Source organism: Scleropages formosus, chromosome 12, assembly GCF_900964775.1.
Source record: "Scleropages formosus chromosome 12, fSclFor1.1, whole genome shotgun sequence".
NCBI lineage: Eukaryota > Metazoa > Chordata > Actinopteri > Osteoglossiformes > Osteoglossidae > Scleropages > Scleropages formosus.
Window position 1 is genome coordinate 9,311,597 of NC_041817.1, and position 17,975 is coordinate 9,329,571.

The window sequence follows — 17,975 nt, forward strand, 5'->3', positions numbered from 1 at the left end:
TTGATAAAATTCTAATTTTAAAATGTTAGTGTTCCCATAGTTGATCTCTGCCCCTTCCCAAATGGTTGGGATCCCTTTTTGGTCGTGGGTTTAAATACCGAATTTACTTGTACCTTATGTGAAATCCTCAAAGAGACATTTGGAAGTAGTTTTCCAAGCACACAAGTAGGCTATGGTAAAGAAGACAAAGAAAATAAGCAGTTAGTTGATACTTCTCTCCTCTAATTCTACTGATGTGGTATTAGCTATTTGAGCCCTGAATTTATACATCCATAACAAACATGCAGATATCCAGCCGGCACTCTCCACCAGTGCCATCTCTGTTACTTAAAAACAGGGACTAACCTTGGTCCTTCCTGTTCTACCACATAAAAATGTAGAATCAGTCAGGGTCCTGAGACTTTAAAACTACCCTGATAATTTCTTTCTTAATTGTTGTAATAAACATTGTACACTTTTTTTGCAGATGGTGAAATCCTGGCCACCTCACGATCAACTTTTTGCCAGGCTACAATCACCTTGAGAAACAGACATGGAATAATGGCAGACCTGATTTACTGACTGCCCTAAATCAATGAAAGGCCTAAGGGAGTCACACACACACACACACACACAGAGCTCCTTCCCAGTGAACACGCAGATGCAGGATGAAATAAACTGAAAGGCATCCAGCACACTGGAATGATCCCAACATCCCAGTGGTAGTCTATTCCTTTCCAGCTTAAGATGATGTCCTCACAGTGGTTCAGTAGCTGTTCAATTTTAAACCCATAGTTAGGTCTCATCTGTAATAAAGGGTACTTGCAAGTGTCTACAAAAGACAAAGACGCTTCTGCTTTTAAACAGAATTAAGACATTGCCACCACTGTTACCGAATCTCATGGCTAATATTTCTGACCAGATTAACAAATTTTAAAATACATATGTAGAAAATACTCCTCTATGTTCTTTTTTTTTTTTCTTTGCCCCCCATGGGGATTCATTGTGCAACTTGGAATCTAACATTTACAGATCCACTTTGTGCTTTTACAATAAACTGTGGGCTCAGAGTTAATCAGGTTAAGCAGGGTTGGTCTGCTGCCGAGAAAAAAAATGACACATCTAAGGCATGTAAAACAATGAGCCTATCCTTCAATAACAGACGGTGAGTTTAAAAAGGCTACAAGATGCTGTGAGAACATCTAAGCAAAAAAAAAAATATATATATATTATATATCCATCCATGTGCATACTTACATTTTAATCTTCTGACTTTCAATGTGTATATGAATAAATAATTTAGATACTATATAGTGTATAAAGATTTTACATGAAGTAAAACAGAAGAGTGACAAAGTCATAAACGGGTTTTTAAGGTTTCTGTGGTGATTATTATAAGTAATTCTTTCCAAATATGAAAACAAGTTAGGGAATTGTCTTTACAATACATTGGATAATTATTCAATCCTTACTTGCCCACAAAACAAAAGTCAATCTGTATATGTTGAATACACAAAACATTAGACAAATCATCTTAATATGTGATTACATGTTTCATAAGCAAATTTTAATGTTAGAGGTTTCTGCTACTTAAGCACTTACTATTAAAATATTACACCTGTATACAACATGTGTAATGTCATTTACACTTGTGCATGTGTAAATGACATGAGAACAAGAAAAAGAGAATGTTGAACAACTCCATTATTTTCCTTCTGCTGTTCCTATATGGAGATAGGAAACATTGCATTGACATAAACACTGACCCCCACAACTCAACTCAGAGCAAACTAAATTCTGCCACCAATGCACCTAAAGATTCACTGCTCAACACTGAGTGAAACATGGCTGTATGTGTTGAGATTATCAGTAAAAATGTATGGCACAGGTGAAATTCACAAAAGATTACATTTTTCCCCACTGTCTGACTACTACTGACTCAACGACAATATTTAGATTTTTTTTTTTTTACCAATTTCTTTGTTCTTGCCTCAGTTTGCAAAATTTCCATTTTATTTAACCTTGACAGTTGTGTCTTTCCCCAATTGAACTGCAGCACGGCATTTCATCCTGAACCATCATCATCGCTGCTATTATGTGGCTAAGTACTTCTGCGTTGTAAAAACCTAACTGTCCGTCTCCTTGGGCAAAGATGTTTACTAAATAACAATATTTAAAAAAAAAAATAAAATAAAAAACCCAACAGAACTGCACATATAACCTGTTATTAATACCAGTTATTACTAATGCTACTTGTTGCATGTTTTTGTACTTTCTGCAGATATTCCTATATTTAGTGCTTCAAGGCTATCTTTAGAAAGGACAGTATGTAGAAATTAACTCAATTATCAATAAGATGGCAGTACAGATGAAACAGTAGTATTTAAGGGTGAGACTTCTGAACTAGCAAGTGAAAGGTGTTTCATTTTACAGAATGCAGAAATATTTTTCTTTCTTATGAACAACAATAATCCATGGCAGAGCAAATACAGATATGGCAAACGCACATAAGATGTACAGTACATATAATCAGCAGGAGAGATTGTTGGACGCAGTACTTTCCTCACCACAGTGGTTCTGGGATGGTGACTGGTAGGGAAGGCTACTGGCTTACAGTCCCAGCACCCATGCTGGAATAGGGTGGTGAGGGTGCCGTCCTTGGAGACATAAGGTGTTCCGTCAGCTGGCTGAAGTTGTGACAAAGGCACTGTAAGGTGATACAGGGTGGAAAAGTTAACTGCTGAAGTCATCTACTGCTGCCATTTTGAAACAATACTGTAATATGGAGTAAAATAAATGTAAAAATATTTTGGGAGGCTGCCGTAGACCATTTTCAACTACCTAATGGATGTTTTTCAGGTTTTTCCAGATTTCCACCCCTTCAGTCATCTTCAGTTCTGAATCATCCTTGGTGGTCCACAGTGCCTTAACGTTATGAAGACAGGGTTTGCTCCTTCCCAAGCTGAATCTTTTTCCACATTACACTGCGTGCTTAGCACATTTTTAAGAAGCAGCTAGCAACCAGTTCCCTGCCTGCCTTCACAATCACAAAACAAAATTCCAACTGAGGCACCAGGTAACACCACTTCTCAAGATCTGTGATCAAAAGGTTGCAAGTTCACATCATGAAATTCATAATAAAAAAAACATAAAAACTGCTATGAAATATCAATGTAAAACTGGGAAATAAATATGATATCTGATACTGACTAATCATGCATTCTGATCCACAGGATTAAGCCTGCACCTTGGACGGATCAGTAGGAGCTGGGTGGGATGAAGTGCAAAGGTAGATCAGCCTGCTGCTCCCGGGTGCTCTGAGCAGCACACGGTCCCGGCAGTCAGTGGAGCTTGGCAATGGCCGTTTAGTTATGAGTCATTTCAAGCCATTATCACTAAATGGTGTGTTTTCCTACAGTATGTGATGTGGTCTGCAGCAATTATGCATGAGGGAGTGATCCATCATACACTTCACCCAGAGCTGTTAAATTACAGACCTGATTTCTTGTGGGACCCACACCACAGCTTGGACTGTAGGAGGTGCATGGAAGACAATAGTGAACTCCTTACTACAAGACACATTTCACTGTGCTAATGCTACCACATGGGAAGGAGACAAATATTTTCTTATTTCATAATTTACATCATATTTAGAAATTCTCCACATATGCTGCAATTACCTTCTAAACGGCAATGAATCTTGGAAAATCCTACAGGCCACTGTATTGTACATCAACAGCTACTTCACTGCATTGAGATAATTATGCTTAATAAGCTACAACTCTGCTGCATAAATATTCTGCTTTGTGTGTGTGTTCTGACAGGTTAATCATAGCCATGATGTTAGCAAGTGATCCACTGATTTAACTGTAGGACTTGTAAGTATCATTAACATAATCGTACAATATTGCATTTGTTAAAATTGAATAGCATAATATGCAAACAAAATTTTTAAACACTATAGCACACAGATGAGAAAAGTGGAACAGTCACATCAGGTCATTAAAAAGGGCATTTTCTCTGTTCATCCATGGGTGTGAAATGTTTGATAGAACTGATGAACAAAACATTTCAAAAACAAAAGGCAAAAAAGGGGATATGCCTTAAAATGGTAAAATCTAAAATAATCCATACATCTGACCACAATCAGAGAATCCATTAACCATGTGTGATCAAGATTCTGAATAACAAAACCTGTGTGGCAAGGTGGTGCAGCAGTTAGCACTGGTTCCTCACAACACCTGGGCGGTGTGTTTGGACGTACATCTGAAATGGGCTGAGTCTCTACTGAGTTTGCATGACGTCTCCTTTGGGTGTTCCAGTTTTCTCCCACAGTCCAAAGACATGTTTCAGGTGAACTGAAAACTAAGTGCTCTCAATTTACACGGCTTACTTTTCCAGAAGAACTCTGGTTAATCCATTTTACGTCTCAGTGCTGTAGCATCTGAAGGTGTGGTTTGAGCAGAGATTTGGAATGCTCTTTCTGATAGCAATACTCACCATTCAGCCAGGCTTGGGACTGGGACTGACTAACCAGTGGCTATTGTTCCAGGCAATTTAGAATCAAACTGATGACTAATTTGCATGTAATGTATACATGTGTGAGTGAATGAGCATGTGCAGGCTCTGCAATGGGTTGGTGTACCCCACCTTACCCCCCCATGCTTCCAAGACCAATACCACACCACCACAATCCTGAAATGAACAAGCAATAACTGATAATAACTGAATAAATAATAAAAATTACACTTATTCCAAGAACTATACAGAATTATACACAAAATGCTATTTTCCAGGTCATCCTTGCAACAGGCAACTTCTAATTTGTAACTAATATTGTTTTCAGGAGGTGATATTTACTTGTTTCCCTTGAGTTATGAATATGATCTTTTTTTGGTTAAAAATAGGAATTTCATTTCTGCGTATACAGTATGTGCCTGCTTAACTACAGTAAAATCATTAAAAGCAAGCTCATGTTTATTTACTAAGGAAATCTCTTTCAATATTTTTTAATTGATAAAAAAGCGACTTTTGTGGGAATGTTTGTAATGAAACCGCCTGCAATCCAATATTTTTTGCATATCTATTATTCAGTCCCTTTTGGTCAACTTCAGTTGTCGCAATTCAAAATCTTAGAAAGAAATTCAATGCAAGATACACTAAGGACCTAATGATAAAGTACAGGGTGTAATAATGCAACTGGCTAACATACTGAAACCTTCCAATTCATCTTGGTACTTTATTTTCTAAACATAAACATCGACCGATAACCAGTAATATTTACCTATATCCTCCAGCAACTGTTCAAACCTCTCTCATTTTGAAAAAACTCTGGATAACATGAAATTAATTCCTCCGCTCTCACCATCTCGCTATGCTGAGATGGAGCTCCGCTGCAGCTGATGCAAACCAGAAACTACAACTCCATCTGCTGAGAGGATCATTTTGTACATGTGAAAGATGAGAACCATTTTTCAAAGGGAAAGTGTGGCAGCACAGATGCTAACTAATGTGGTGTTGTATCTGCCCTGTCCCAAATGGGAAGTGCTGCACTGGGACTTGTGCTGTACAATGCTTACCTTCACAGGGCTTATCTTCCAGAACCAGTGCTTCTGTCTTCAAAGATGGTGATTTCAATCTTGGTGACAGCAGAATTAAGAAAGATGAAGAAAAGAGTTCAGTTAATAAAGAGGGGTCACTTGACGAACCTAAAGCTGCCAGTGGAGGAAGGCAGCTCCTTTCCACTTTCCCCTCGATGCTGTGCTCAGGCCAAGATCAGCAGCCCAGCAGAGATGTTCTAGAGAAATAATGCAGCTCATCACGCAGCCAATAAATATTCAGGGAAAGGGCAGGGAGTTGGTGGCTACAGCCAAATTTGAACAATATTTTACAGGTCTAGCATGCACCACTATTAATTTTAATGTCAAGCCTATTAGGCTTTTGGACAACGCAAGCCGTGGCAAGGTCTCTCAGATGTTATGCAGACAAAATACACAAATACTTTTTTACTTCCATAATCACAGAGAAACATTCCTTGACTTCATGGCTCAAGAGGCAGAGGCCAGATTTCTATCTGTCAGTAGGAAACATCCATTAACAAAAACTGCCAGAAGCTAAGCAACGATTTTTTTGATTCCATTCCGATATAAAGCGGCTACGTTGCAGGAGTAACCTTTGATTGCCTATATTTTTTGTATCTCACTTCCTTCAGACTGTCACTGTAGTCAACAACATGTTGCAGTGCAGTACTGATGTAGGACAGGGCTCAGTTGGCAGCTAGTTCACAGAGTTTATTTCACATCAAGGTATGTACACAAGCTCAAAGAGGAACTTCGGTCATATGTGCAAAATCTCCTGACAACTTCATAGTAAACTGCACACTTATACTAACAGTTTAGGGTTTTTGGAAAAGTAAATATACAAAAAATGCCTCATTTCAGACACAGTTCATGCGTCTAAAGTACTCATGGCATGTTTATTTGGTGTCCAAATCCATATAAAAATCTCATGCTGTGATTGCCATTGATCTGAGGGTAAAACTACTCATATTTAACCGTAAGCACAAAAATCAAAATCAAAATCTTTAATTACTGGTTGTTACAGGACGAAATAATGACAGCTAAATGACCTCATGTAAGCTGGCCAAAGTCCCCCCCCGCCAAATCTGTTCTCCCAACTCTTTCTGTGCTTTACTGGCTAACACGCTGCAGATACATCTAACAAAACCCACAGCACTTGAGTAAAGGATACAACTCTTAGACCCCGCTCAATTGGATCCGTGAGCAGCAGGCCCCGTGGTGCATAGATTTTGTCATTTTGCTCTTGGATATACTTGGCTATCTTCTTCAAAACCTGCAACCATCAAGAAGAGAGGAGAAGAAAAAGTGAACCAAAAAAAAAAAAATCAAATCACTGTGAAGGTGAGACCTAATTTTCTAGACCCAGGTTTTAATTATAATCATTCTTCTAGTTAAGTAGTTTATTTTTAGTTTGTCTATGGATCAGTAATGCCTTGTTTAGGGAAGCACACTTATGACTTCAGATAAAATCCTACATTTTCTGTTTAGGGCTTGTCCCATCAGATCACATAAAGTATTAAGTTTTACACCTATCCCAACATCCTACATAATTACATAAAGTTTCTAAAGTTCAAGAAATGTAGTAGAAGTTTAAGTCAGAATGCCACCATTACATTTCAAGAAACTATAGAAAGCTGAAATAGCAGTTTACAGCCTCAACATGTTTCAGGTCTCAGTGAAATGTGTGTGTTACTGAACTACACTTAGCACAGCAGAAACATTCGATAAGTGATTACAAAATAATGTGGTCAATCATATTTCATTATAGCACTTTACACTAAAAGGCAAAGGTAAGAGACATGCTGCTAATAACTTCACTGATCCCATCACTCTTTATATTAAGTATTCCTAATGAAACATACTGCAAATGCAAGGAATATGAGGACACAGAAGAATGCAAGTTCTGGCAGAGTAAGTCAAAGCCAATAAACATCTCCTAGACTAACATCATGTACCACAGCCCAGCTGAAAAGAACTCAAGCAAAAACATGAATTCAGAAGACAGATTTCTCAAGTAGTGGGGCACAGCGGGTTTGACCAGGTCCTGCTATGTGGTGGGTCTGCGGTTCGAGTCCTGCTTGGGGTCCCTTGTGGCAGACTGGAGTCCCATCCTGGGTGTGCCCCCCCCGCCCCCCCAGCCTTGCACCCTGTGTTACCGGGTTAGGCTCCGGTTCGCCGCGACCCCGCTTGGGACAAGCGGTTTCTGACAATGTGTGTATGTGTGTATGATTTCTCAAGTCATCTCTCTACACTTCCTCATATGCACATAAGCCCCCATTACGGCACCTGCACATTTATCAGGACACTGTTAATCATATGATACCGTTTCAGAGGGCTGAGTATTCTCCTCAATAAACGCTTTATTCCCCTGTGCCTCTAGCTGAAAGGCAATGTGATCAGTTGCTACCAGTCACCAAGAAGCTTCATCCTCATCTGGTGATTGCTCACAAGCGAGTGAGTGGGGACAGGAATTCTGTTCTCGGTCCTATGGAACACTAGTACTATATTTCCTCATATCTTTGGCACCATTAATTCCTGCTTAGCTTGAACATCAAGACTCACCAAGGAATCAAGTTTGGTTGATGACAGACAAAGTGAAATGTGGGGAACTCTCACTGCATTCTTTCAGTTAGATGTCAAACATGTTGTACACATATGCAAACATTTGACTTGATGGAATTTTGCTCACAGATTAGTCATACATGCACAACAAGACTTCTTCAAATAAGTACAAGGTTCTTAACCTTTTCTAGGCTACAGACACCTTTAAGAACATGACAAAAGCTAAGTACCCCTCCTAGAAAAATGGCCATAAATAAATTCAGAGAAAATTCTGTATTTATTTCACTGACATTATTACCGTCACAGACATTTATGTCACAGTATTGCAATATACCTATTTTATTTTTAACCTTTATTTAGACAGTTCATTTTCAAAGCAAGCCTGAGCTTTGTGGTCTCCCAAGTGGTTCATGGACCCCAGATTAAGAACCCATGAACTAAGTGTATCTGTTCACATTTCAGGAATACTGGCCATATGTGTAAATTTTTGCCAAAGTATCGGCAATGGAAATGGTTATCTCAGGGTAATTTGAAAGCCTTTGTTCTCTCATCCCATTTGTTCTTCACTATGGTACTGATTTATAAGGCTGCAGATGTTGTAAATTAAACTGTGCAAACCTTCTCGTAGTGAGTCTCCATGCACAGGAAGATGGTGTATGCTGTGAGACAGGCCAGACAGCCCTCCAGATACGAGTGGCCACCCAACTTTTCTGCCTCGGCGTACAGGTTATTCAGCGTCCGCACGGTCTCTTCGAACTGCTGCTTGTCAATCTGCAGTAAGCACAGTTAACCATCAGTTTACCTGTCACTGTGGGGACTTTACCTTTAGTGAAATAATATTCCTTAGTCCACTCCAACAAAAATCTAAATGAGAATAAAACTGGCAACCTAGTTCCTTAAAAATCATGTTTTTATTTCCTCTAGTTTACTATTCTCATAAGGAATATGCCCTTAACATGCCCCACAAACTTTTGGGTATTCATGTTATTCCAAACCTCACAGAAATATTTAACGTATACATCATACAAGGTACAACCTGTGATGAAGAGGTAATCAAACTGTAGTATATCTACTGCTTTCCAGCAAAATAGCACTTGAAGCATGTGGTCATCTAAGGTAAACAAATAAAATTATACTTTAATCACATCTACAGTTTAATTTATAGCACTGAAGGCATCTAAAACAATATTTTTCTTTTCTTTGAGAGTAAAAATTTTATTGTGGGTTACATTCTCCCAAACCCCTACTTTAAACCTGTTCCCCATGGTTAAATCTGTCCACTAAACAAAAAAGAACCCAAATGGAATGGAGATAGCTAGCATTTCACAGCTGGCTTACCACTAATACTCTGCATTATAAGCAAAGGACTTGGCAGAGTCTGATTACTTACTGCCAAGCACACATGAGTACACTACGGGTAATGACAGACCGTGAAATATATGGGAAAACAGGGCAGAAAAAGTTCAAATTGCTCAACGTCACTATTCATTCTTCCACATCATTTAAGATAAAATATAATAACTGTGCTTCTGAAAAGTCACACAAAGTGCAGGCATTTAACACAAGCCAGCTTGTCTTTTTTTTTCTTTTTAAAAGAAAAAAAAAAAAACACCTGCCAATCCTAGTGATAAACTGGCTAGTAGATTCTCAGAAATAAACTGTGCAGAATCCCATTCCAGTGTTTTGAATATATCATTGATGCCCTGGCAGCTCGTTGAATTTGACGCCCGTTTTCACTTTGTACCCAAAGCTATGTGGTACGCACGAGTACTGTGTAGTGGTAACAATGATGAAAACGCAATAAAATCTCCGTCACATACACCTCTAAATGGAAATACACTGTTAAGAAACTGAAACCAGGAAAATGCTACATACTCATGATTAGGCTGACTGTGAGAAGATGGAAAAGATACTGGTTTGTACTTTGCAGGACCTGAAGGAGGGGTGAGCAGCCAGCCCTCCAAAGTCTCTGGGCAGGAACTGTGCAGCACATTTTGGGAAATCAAGGGTTTGATGTGTGCCCAATACCTGTCGCAGAACCCTTGAGCTCCCTCTAATTTGGACTCAGACAGCTAGGATTCAAACTGCTTGCAGCTTTCCATTACAAGGCGCTGCACTGATGACTGTTTAATGGGCGCACAGTGTGGAAACTATTTTGGCCACACATTCCCAATGCTCAGCCTTTTGCATCTGCCTTTGCAAGCCCAGTAAAATATTTACTGCATCACACAGCAATATTCAAAATATCAGTGTATTCAAATTCAGCTGTCTGAAAACAACACCGAGTGAACAAAGAAAGCAGGGTCTCCAAAGAAACAAGAGCCCATTGTAAGTCAGTTGTTGGTCATCGTACTGCGGAGATGTGCAACAGATACCCACAGTAAATATGTCAGCAGACTAATAGAAGAAAGACACATGTACAGATTTGGCTTGAATTTAGCCAGCCACTTTCAACTCATCATAACTTTGCTGAAGTAATTTATGCTTCAAGAAAACATGAAACAGGAACATCCAAATCTATCACAAAATATGTGAATGGGTGAAACTACATAAATCTGCTCCTTCAGAGCACATTCAGCATGCAAACTCCAGAAGTTGAAAGCTGAATTATTTCTCCTAATGATTACATTTATTCATTTATCAGATGTTTTTTCTCCAAAGCGACATAATCTCAGCGAAAATACCATTTGTGCATTACATTAGGAGAAAGAGAGACAGTTGCAAACATGTGATTAAGTGATATCATCTTAACGATACATGAAAACACTTTTATTCCTTAAAGTAACAACTGTTTACATCAAGAGAACTGAAAATAAAGCTTAAGTTCATGTGACAGTGCTGGAAAAAAGCATAATCAACCCAGGACTTGATTTTTTAACGATGGTCTAACAGGTTAAATAGATCAATAATATCAAGACATTTCCACATCTGACGGGGGTAAATACCACATTTACCCACAATGAGGACTAGTCAACAAAGATTCTCTGAACTTATAATATTTCAGACCAATTTAATTTATACAGTTGCCAAATGTCACTTGCTGGTTCCTAAATTCATATCGCTGGGACACTATGACTTCTGCCCTCACCAGCTTACTTTGCAGGAACTAGCTGTTCGGCTGCAGACAAAACTCCTGCGTAGGTTGTTTTCATATGGTCCAAGGGTTCATGCTAAGGTTAGTTTATATTTTTATATGGCCCAAAGAACAGAGCTCCATTATCTAAACCAGTGGTTCATTCTTCACCAAAACACTGGAAAGCTTGGCACAACTCTCAAAAATCCCTGACCCCATGTCTTGTTTTGCCTGAACTCGAGTCCTCCGGTTCACACATTTAAGCCCAAAAAAAAGACTGAGGACCACATCAGCGATGCCACGTGCTGTTTTACAGAGTAGAATAAAGGGAAAGACTGTTGATTTCATATACATTCAAACAGTATGGACTATCTGTTCCAATGAAAGTGACCCAGAACAGTACAGAGACCAAAACAGCTCTCGCCCCCATAAGGACCACATTATTTAGTGTTTTACTGTACCCTCGTCTCCAGTTCGGTGGGGAACTTGGTCTGGAACTGGCACATAGTGCCACTAGTGTAGTCCCTCTGGATGAACACCTTGGCAGCGACTGTAGCTTGCTGCCTGATGTCCTGCAGGCTATGGGTCTGAGGGGAAAAGGGATAACAGGAGTCAGCGTCTGGCTCATGATTCAGATTTCCACCCATGTGAATCAGTTCAGCCAGAAAGTGAATTTAAAAATCAACAAAAATGTATAAGGACAAGGATAGACAGCTCACTGGTTCAATTAAAACAGATAGGAAAGGTGTTTCATAAAAAAACTGAGATGCTCAAAAGCTTTACAAGAACTCAAGTCTTCAACATTTATCAGTACTCTTCATCATAGCCATTCTCACTAATGAAAACAGATGGATTATCAGACATGTCTCCAACATATAATTTATCCTGAAGGTGACTACTATAAATACGACAGATGATGACGATTTTAGCATGGATGAAATAGGAAGCACCAGCCAGAAAAAAAAAATAAACAAATTTAGACGTTGTACATTTCACTACGTGCTTAATTTATCAATGCAAAACAGTCTGGCTATAAACAAGCATTTTAATCATCCAATAGTGTGAAGACAGAAAATATAAAATCTGGGAGTCTGGAGGATGAGGGCTGGCAATACAGGATGGAATTCTGGAATTTACTCAAGAGACAGAACTCCACCCCGTGGTGCCTGCGTTGCTCAGTGAAGCGCTTAAACAGTCACACTTTATCACACGTTCATTCTTTCGAATCATCATTCTTTCTTAGTCACGTAGGGAGAAGAACAGGGAAGGTGCACTTCAATAAATCCCAATGCTGTTTGTACAAACCAGTCAGAATAGTGGTTGAATTGTGCAGGCAGAACAAGGTACTTACCCTAAATTGATGGGGGGGGGGGGGGGACTGCTGAATAAATGGGTGTGTAATTTAACATATTGAGTTCTTCTTTGGGCTAAAAAAAGCATTGGCTAAAAAAGTAAAAGTTAACTGACTATTTTTAATAGTTATAATGATATTTATAATAGTAATAATTATCTGTCCCACTTATTGATATGGTTATTTTACAATAAACGAAGGGGTGACTACAGTGTTGGAACAGCTGTAGTGTAGTGATGCTTAATCTGGTAACCATCAGGTTACAACTCAGTCTTTAACTGTTATCCTACCAGGTTTTACATCAGGGGTGGCATCTGAACCTGCTCTAATGCGTATGTTTGCATGGATCAAATTCTATAGACAGAACCTTAAATTAAGCAACAAATATTATTATTATTATTATTATTATTATTATTATTATTATTATTATTATTAATAATAATAAGAGTCGGCTTTTGACACTTCCATCTTTTTTGACCAAAACACGTGTGAGAGAAAGTGAAACAAGAAGTACAATGCTTTGTTTATTCCGAGAGCCAAACAATCATCATGTTGACCTGTGCGAGCAGTTCGGAATCAATAACGCGGGTTGTGGAGCCGCCGGGACCTCAGGACGTGAGATGACGTGCCGTTCGCCGGTCCGCCCTCCTCGCTCGCGCACCCACACATGATGATGTAAACAAAAGACGTAAACAAACGGGGCGGCGGGCAACCTCTCTACGTGCAACTTCCCCTGGTACTCAGGCCTTCTACAATAACTAAGTAGTAATACATTAAATAAATGTATCGCACTGTTGTTGAGGAAACCGCCGCTGTTCTTTTGCGCTGGAATATTATCATGAATAAAATCCCCAGGCGGACTCGGCCAACGACGTCCAGCGCGCGAACGCACTTCCTCCTGCTTCAGTTCATAATCATTTCATACACGCTAGCCTGGGCTCTAGACTAGAGTCTACTAGGTACACTGAAACATCGATCAACGCCGTCTCATTTCCCCGAATTCTTTTTACTTTTCAATCATGACTAAAAAGTACGATTTCATAAGTCCCTGGTCAGTCTTCTGACGATCCTGGCGAAGCGCTACCTTATCGCTAAGTTATCTCTCCACCTTCCCGTCGGCGTCGCCGACCGTGTCCTGACTGGCGGGTTCTCTTAGGCATCATGTACTAATTTTTTCTAAAAAAAAAACACGGCTAGTCGCCACCACACAAACAAGAAAAAAGAAACCTTACTGAGACAAAAGAACGTATGTAATCACGCACAGAAACAGCTCCCAAAAAGAAGAGAACCATCGCCTTACCTCCGCCATGTTGGAAGTTCACTGCGTCCCATTCGCGTCTCATGACAACTGTAGGCAGCGCGTGAAGGCGCCTGTGACGTGTTTCCCACCATCCACTTCGGCCGTGGCGAAGACTTCCTAGGCAAAACGGAGAATCGTGCGGAGTGTGCGAATGCTGCCCGCTGTAGTCTTTTTTATTATTATTTTTAATTCTTTAGTAAACCCACTTTTGTCACATCAATCTATAAATTGATAGATGCTGTAAAAAATATACATGAAAATTATTGAGAATGCCCCCAACATATTTAAAGCAGGTAGCATAGTGGTGACCTGCAATTTCACATTTGTCCCACCACGGCACGAGACGTTGTGTAGTGCCCTTAAAAAGGTGCTTAACTTATGACTGATTCTGTCCATGGCTGTTATACATAATGTAAATTGTGTAGGAAACCCAAGCTGTTTGTGTAGTACAGGCATTGAATTGTAAACTGTGCGTTGCTGATTTAATCCCAGCTCCCACTGCTGCTGTAGTACCACTGAGGAAAATACTGACCCTCTGTGGCTCCGTTCAAATGGACGAAGTAGCTTTGTGTAAAAGACAGCTTAACAACACAATATAATAAAGTCAACTGTGATGGAACGAAAGCGCAAAAACTAGCTGAAGGAGCAAAAGGTATTTCGTATTAAGAAAATATTACCAGTAAGCATTAATAATCTTACATACACAGTCATTACTTTATTTTCTATGAAAAATAACATTTTTAAAATTCAGAAATAAGTTCTTCAGTTTCAGCATTAGTCCAAAAAAGGGTGCTGGGAAAAAACCAATTATGAATTATGTCTGATGGGGGGCAGAGGCACCATGCTACACCTGCCTTTTTGGATACTGTCATGGTTACAATAACAGTTATACATTACATTTATTTATTAGTATAGCAGGCAGGAGCCTGGCTATACCCATTTCCCAGAGAGACAGCAACACCTGGAGACAGGGATCATTAAACACCAGGTGCAGCCAACTGACCCCTTCAAGATTTCTTGTAAAGGACTTTACATAGGAAACCAGAGTTGTTGGGAGTTTTTTTTTTTATTATTTGTCTTTACTGTTATTTCCAAACTTTGCCAAGACTTTGTAATTACGTGTAACACTAAAATAATGAAAATGAATGTGTGCACGTGAGAGGTTTTAAATATGGGGACAGCTGGTAGCGTAGTGTTAGAGTTGCTGCTTTAGGCTCCAAAAGTTGCAGGCTTGATCCCCACCTCTGGCTGTAGCACCCTTGAGCAAGGTACTTATCCTAAATTGCTCCAGTAAAAATTACCCAGCTGTAGAAATGGGTAAATAATTGTAACCTGAACGCTGTAAGTCACTTTGGAGAAAAACATCACATAAATGTAAATATAATCATCATATTCTGAAAAGGTGTTTGCTAATTCAAAAATGTTTGATACTTGCAAGTGGTTTTTCTGACTGTGCTTGACAGACTTTTAGTCAAAATTTCTTCTAGGAAATCATTTCATTAAACATTCTGTCATCGGTTATATGCTTTTGCATGTGTAAGCAAAAAAGTAACAAAAATGAAATAATACCAAAGAACAGTTCCAGAGGAATTAGACATGAGCCAGTCTGTTTTTTGTTGGCAAATGCCAGACTTTTACGCATTCTGTATTTACAAGCATGTCACGACTTAAATTCATAACTGATATACAATTTTGGTTTGTGCATTAGAGAGAAAACCTTAAATCCCTAAAATGTCAGGAAACACATATGTTATCAAAAATTCTGAAGGTTAATACCATGTCACTTATTCTCAATAACCATTTACCCTAAGGCATCAGTGCAGTGGTCTGAAGCAGAAGCATAGGGTGCCAGGCTAGGCAGCGTGCACTCCAGATGGGACGCCAGTCCATCACAGGGTGGCCACAAACATTCACGCAATCACCACCAATCCACCTGAAACAGGTATATGGACTGTGGGGAGAGACCAGATAACCAGGAGGAAACCCATGGGAACACAGCAAGAACATACAAACTTGACAGAAAATGAGCGGGGATTGAACCTACATCCAATGGCAGAGCCCAAGCCCCTCAATTCTTACCTGTATGTACCCCCCTGAACAACTGGCAAAATTAAATTAACTGTATGAAATTACTAATAAAGTGTGTCCTTCTATGAGAACACAAGTTTTCAATAAGGAGGACATCAATTATGTTTTTTGTGTTGAATTGTGGTTGGTTTGGTGCTTTGGCTTGGATAAAGAAACCAGGCACTGGAATGAAACTTATTGCAGGACAGAGAAAAATAATTTTCATATAGTCACAGTCCCTCACTCATTCAGATTGTCAGGCTAAACAGTAAGCCCAGCAAGGGCTGGAGCATTGCTAACACACAGTGACATACTGATATATTGTGAAAGTTTTAAAGGAAATAGAAATGCATCAAAATCCATAAGCAATTTGTCTACATGTTTTACAGTGTTCAAAATATACTATGGTATCAGTAAGTATACACCTTGATAAAGTATTCAAAAATGTATATAAAGCTAAAAAAATCCCGTATTGTCAACATGCATGAAAACATAACTTATTGTATTGTATTCATTTGTTTAGCAGATGCTTTTCCCCAAAGCAACTTCCAATGAACTCTGTGTAGTGTTATCAGCCCACGTCTTATTCACCAAGGTGACTTACACTGCTAGATACACTACTTACAATAGATGACTCATCCATACATCAGTGGAACACACTTTCACCCTGTCACACACACTCTGGGTGATTTTAGGGTCACTAATCCAGTTGGACACCATGTCTTTGACCTGTGGGAGGAAAATGGAGCACCTGGAGGAAATCCACATAGATGGGAGGAGAACATGCAAACTCTACAAAGACTGAGTAGGGACTGAACTCATATCTTCTCACCCCAACCAGGAGCCGTGAGACAGCAGCACTACTGACTGTGCACCATTGACTGTTAAAACTTTTTTGTGTGTACCTTTGAAATGTCTTGCAGATACAGACATGCAATATATTGGTTTGCAGACGAAACAAATTTCATTCACTGAAACATTTTTTTGTCTTGTAAACAGGGTAAAATTAAAATAATCAATTTGTACAAATGATTTTCTTGCCTCTGTCTTTCAGTATAATCTATAACACACTGTAGCTCTGTCTTTAGGGTCTCTCTGCTTCCATCATCTGGAAATATAAACATTTTCTACAATTTTTAAGAATTCATGGAGACATGTAAACTGTGATGAACTGAGGATAAGAACAAAAATGTATTGGCAAAACAGCACTGTGACCATTAACTGGTAAAAATGCCATATTCTGACTATAAAGTTTCAATGTTCTTATTTATACTATTGTATCTATGAATGAATCAATGCATTGTCTCATCTCCTTGTAATCATATTTGAACTGCACCTCTTATTTTCCACAGACTTCAAGATTTCTCAGTTCCCTCCCACAGAAGGCTTGTTCTTCTCCATTTATTTTGCTTGGTTACAACAAAGGAGTTTCAGTGATAGTACATTTCAGAGATTGATCTTCAGGTTACAAGACTATGTTGTAGCTATTATGATACCAGCTGCCCGAAGGAAGGTCTGAACCTCTTGCAACTCAGCAGTCTTGGACAGATTCAAAAAGAAAAATAAAAAGACCGAACCTGAAAAAAGTCTGTCGCAGAGAGGCTTTAGGGTTGATAAGTCCAGTGCAGATACTGCACAGTCAGCCTAAAAAAATCTCCAGTGTATACATTACAGGCAATACTTTTTTGCACTAAGGAGCTATATTACACTAAGACCCAGAACAAAAAGGTTCATACCCATCACATTTCACATTCAACCTGTGATGATGAGCTGTTGGGTTGCTTGAACAGATCGTTTGCTTCCAAGGCACAGATGAACTTCCATTTGATACATGAGGGAAGAATTCCTCCAGATTCATAGAACTCCCCACCTCCAACCGACTCTACAGACGTGCTCTGGCTAAAGTTTGAGGAATCAGAGGAGGCATGCTTTAAACCCAGTCTGCTCAGTGAATTTAAAAGCAAGATATTAAGCAGACCTCTAAACCTCTTTTTCTCCCTGAACATCCACTAGAGAAACAGTGCTGTGTATTACATTTAGCTGACACTTTTCTCCGAACGTAAC

At 39.2% G+C, this 17,975-nt stretch overlaps 1 protein-coding gene across 1 annotated transcript; it reads right to left on the reverse strand.

The window, feature by feature from the left end:
- Positions 1-949: 949 nt before the first annotated feature.
- Positions 950-13,918, reverse strand: LOC108929541 (golgin subfamily A member 7). Its single transcript, XM_018744148.2, has 6 exons — positions 13,845-13,918; positions 11,655-11,780; positions 8,739-8,891; positions 6,730-6,831; positions 5,559-5,617; positions 950-2,686 (listed from the first exon to the last, which is right to left on the reverse strand). The coding sequence occupies exons 1-5, from the start codon at positions 13,851-13,853 to the stop codon at positions 5,570-5,572; spliced, it is 438 nt and encodes a 145-aa protein (XP_018599664.2). The 5' UTR covers positions 13,854-13,918; the 3' UTR covers positions 950-2,686; positions 5,559-5,569.
- Positions 13,919-17,975: the final 4,057 nt, after the last annotated feature.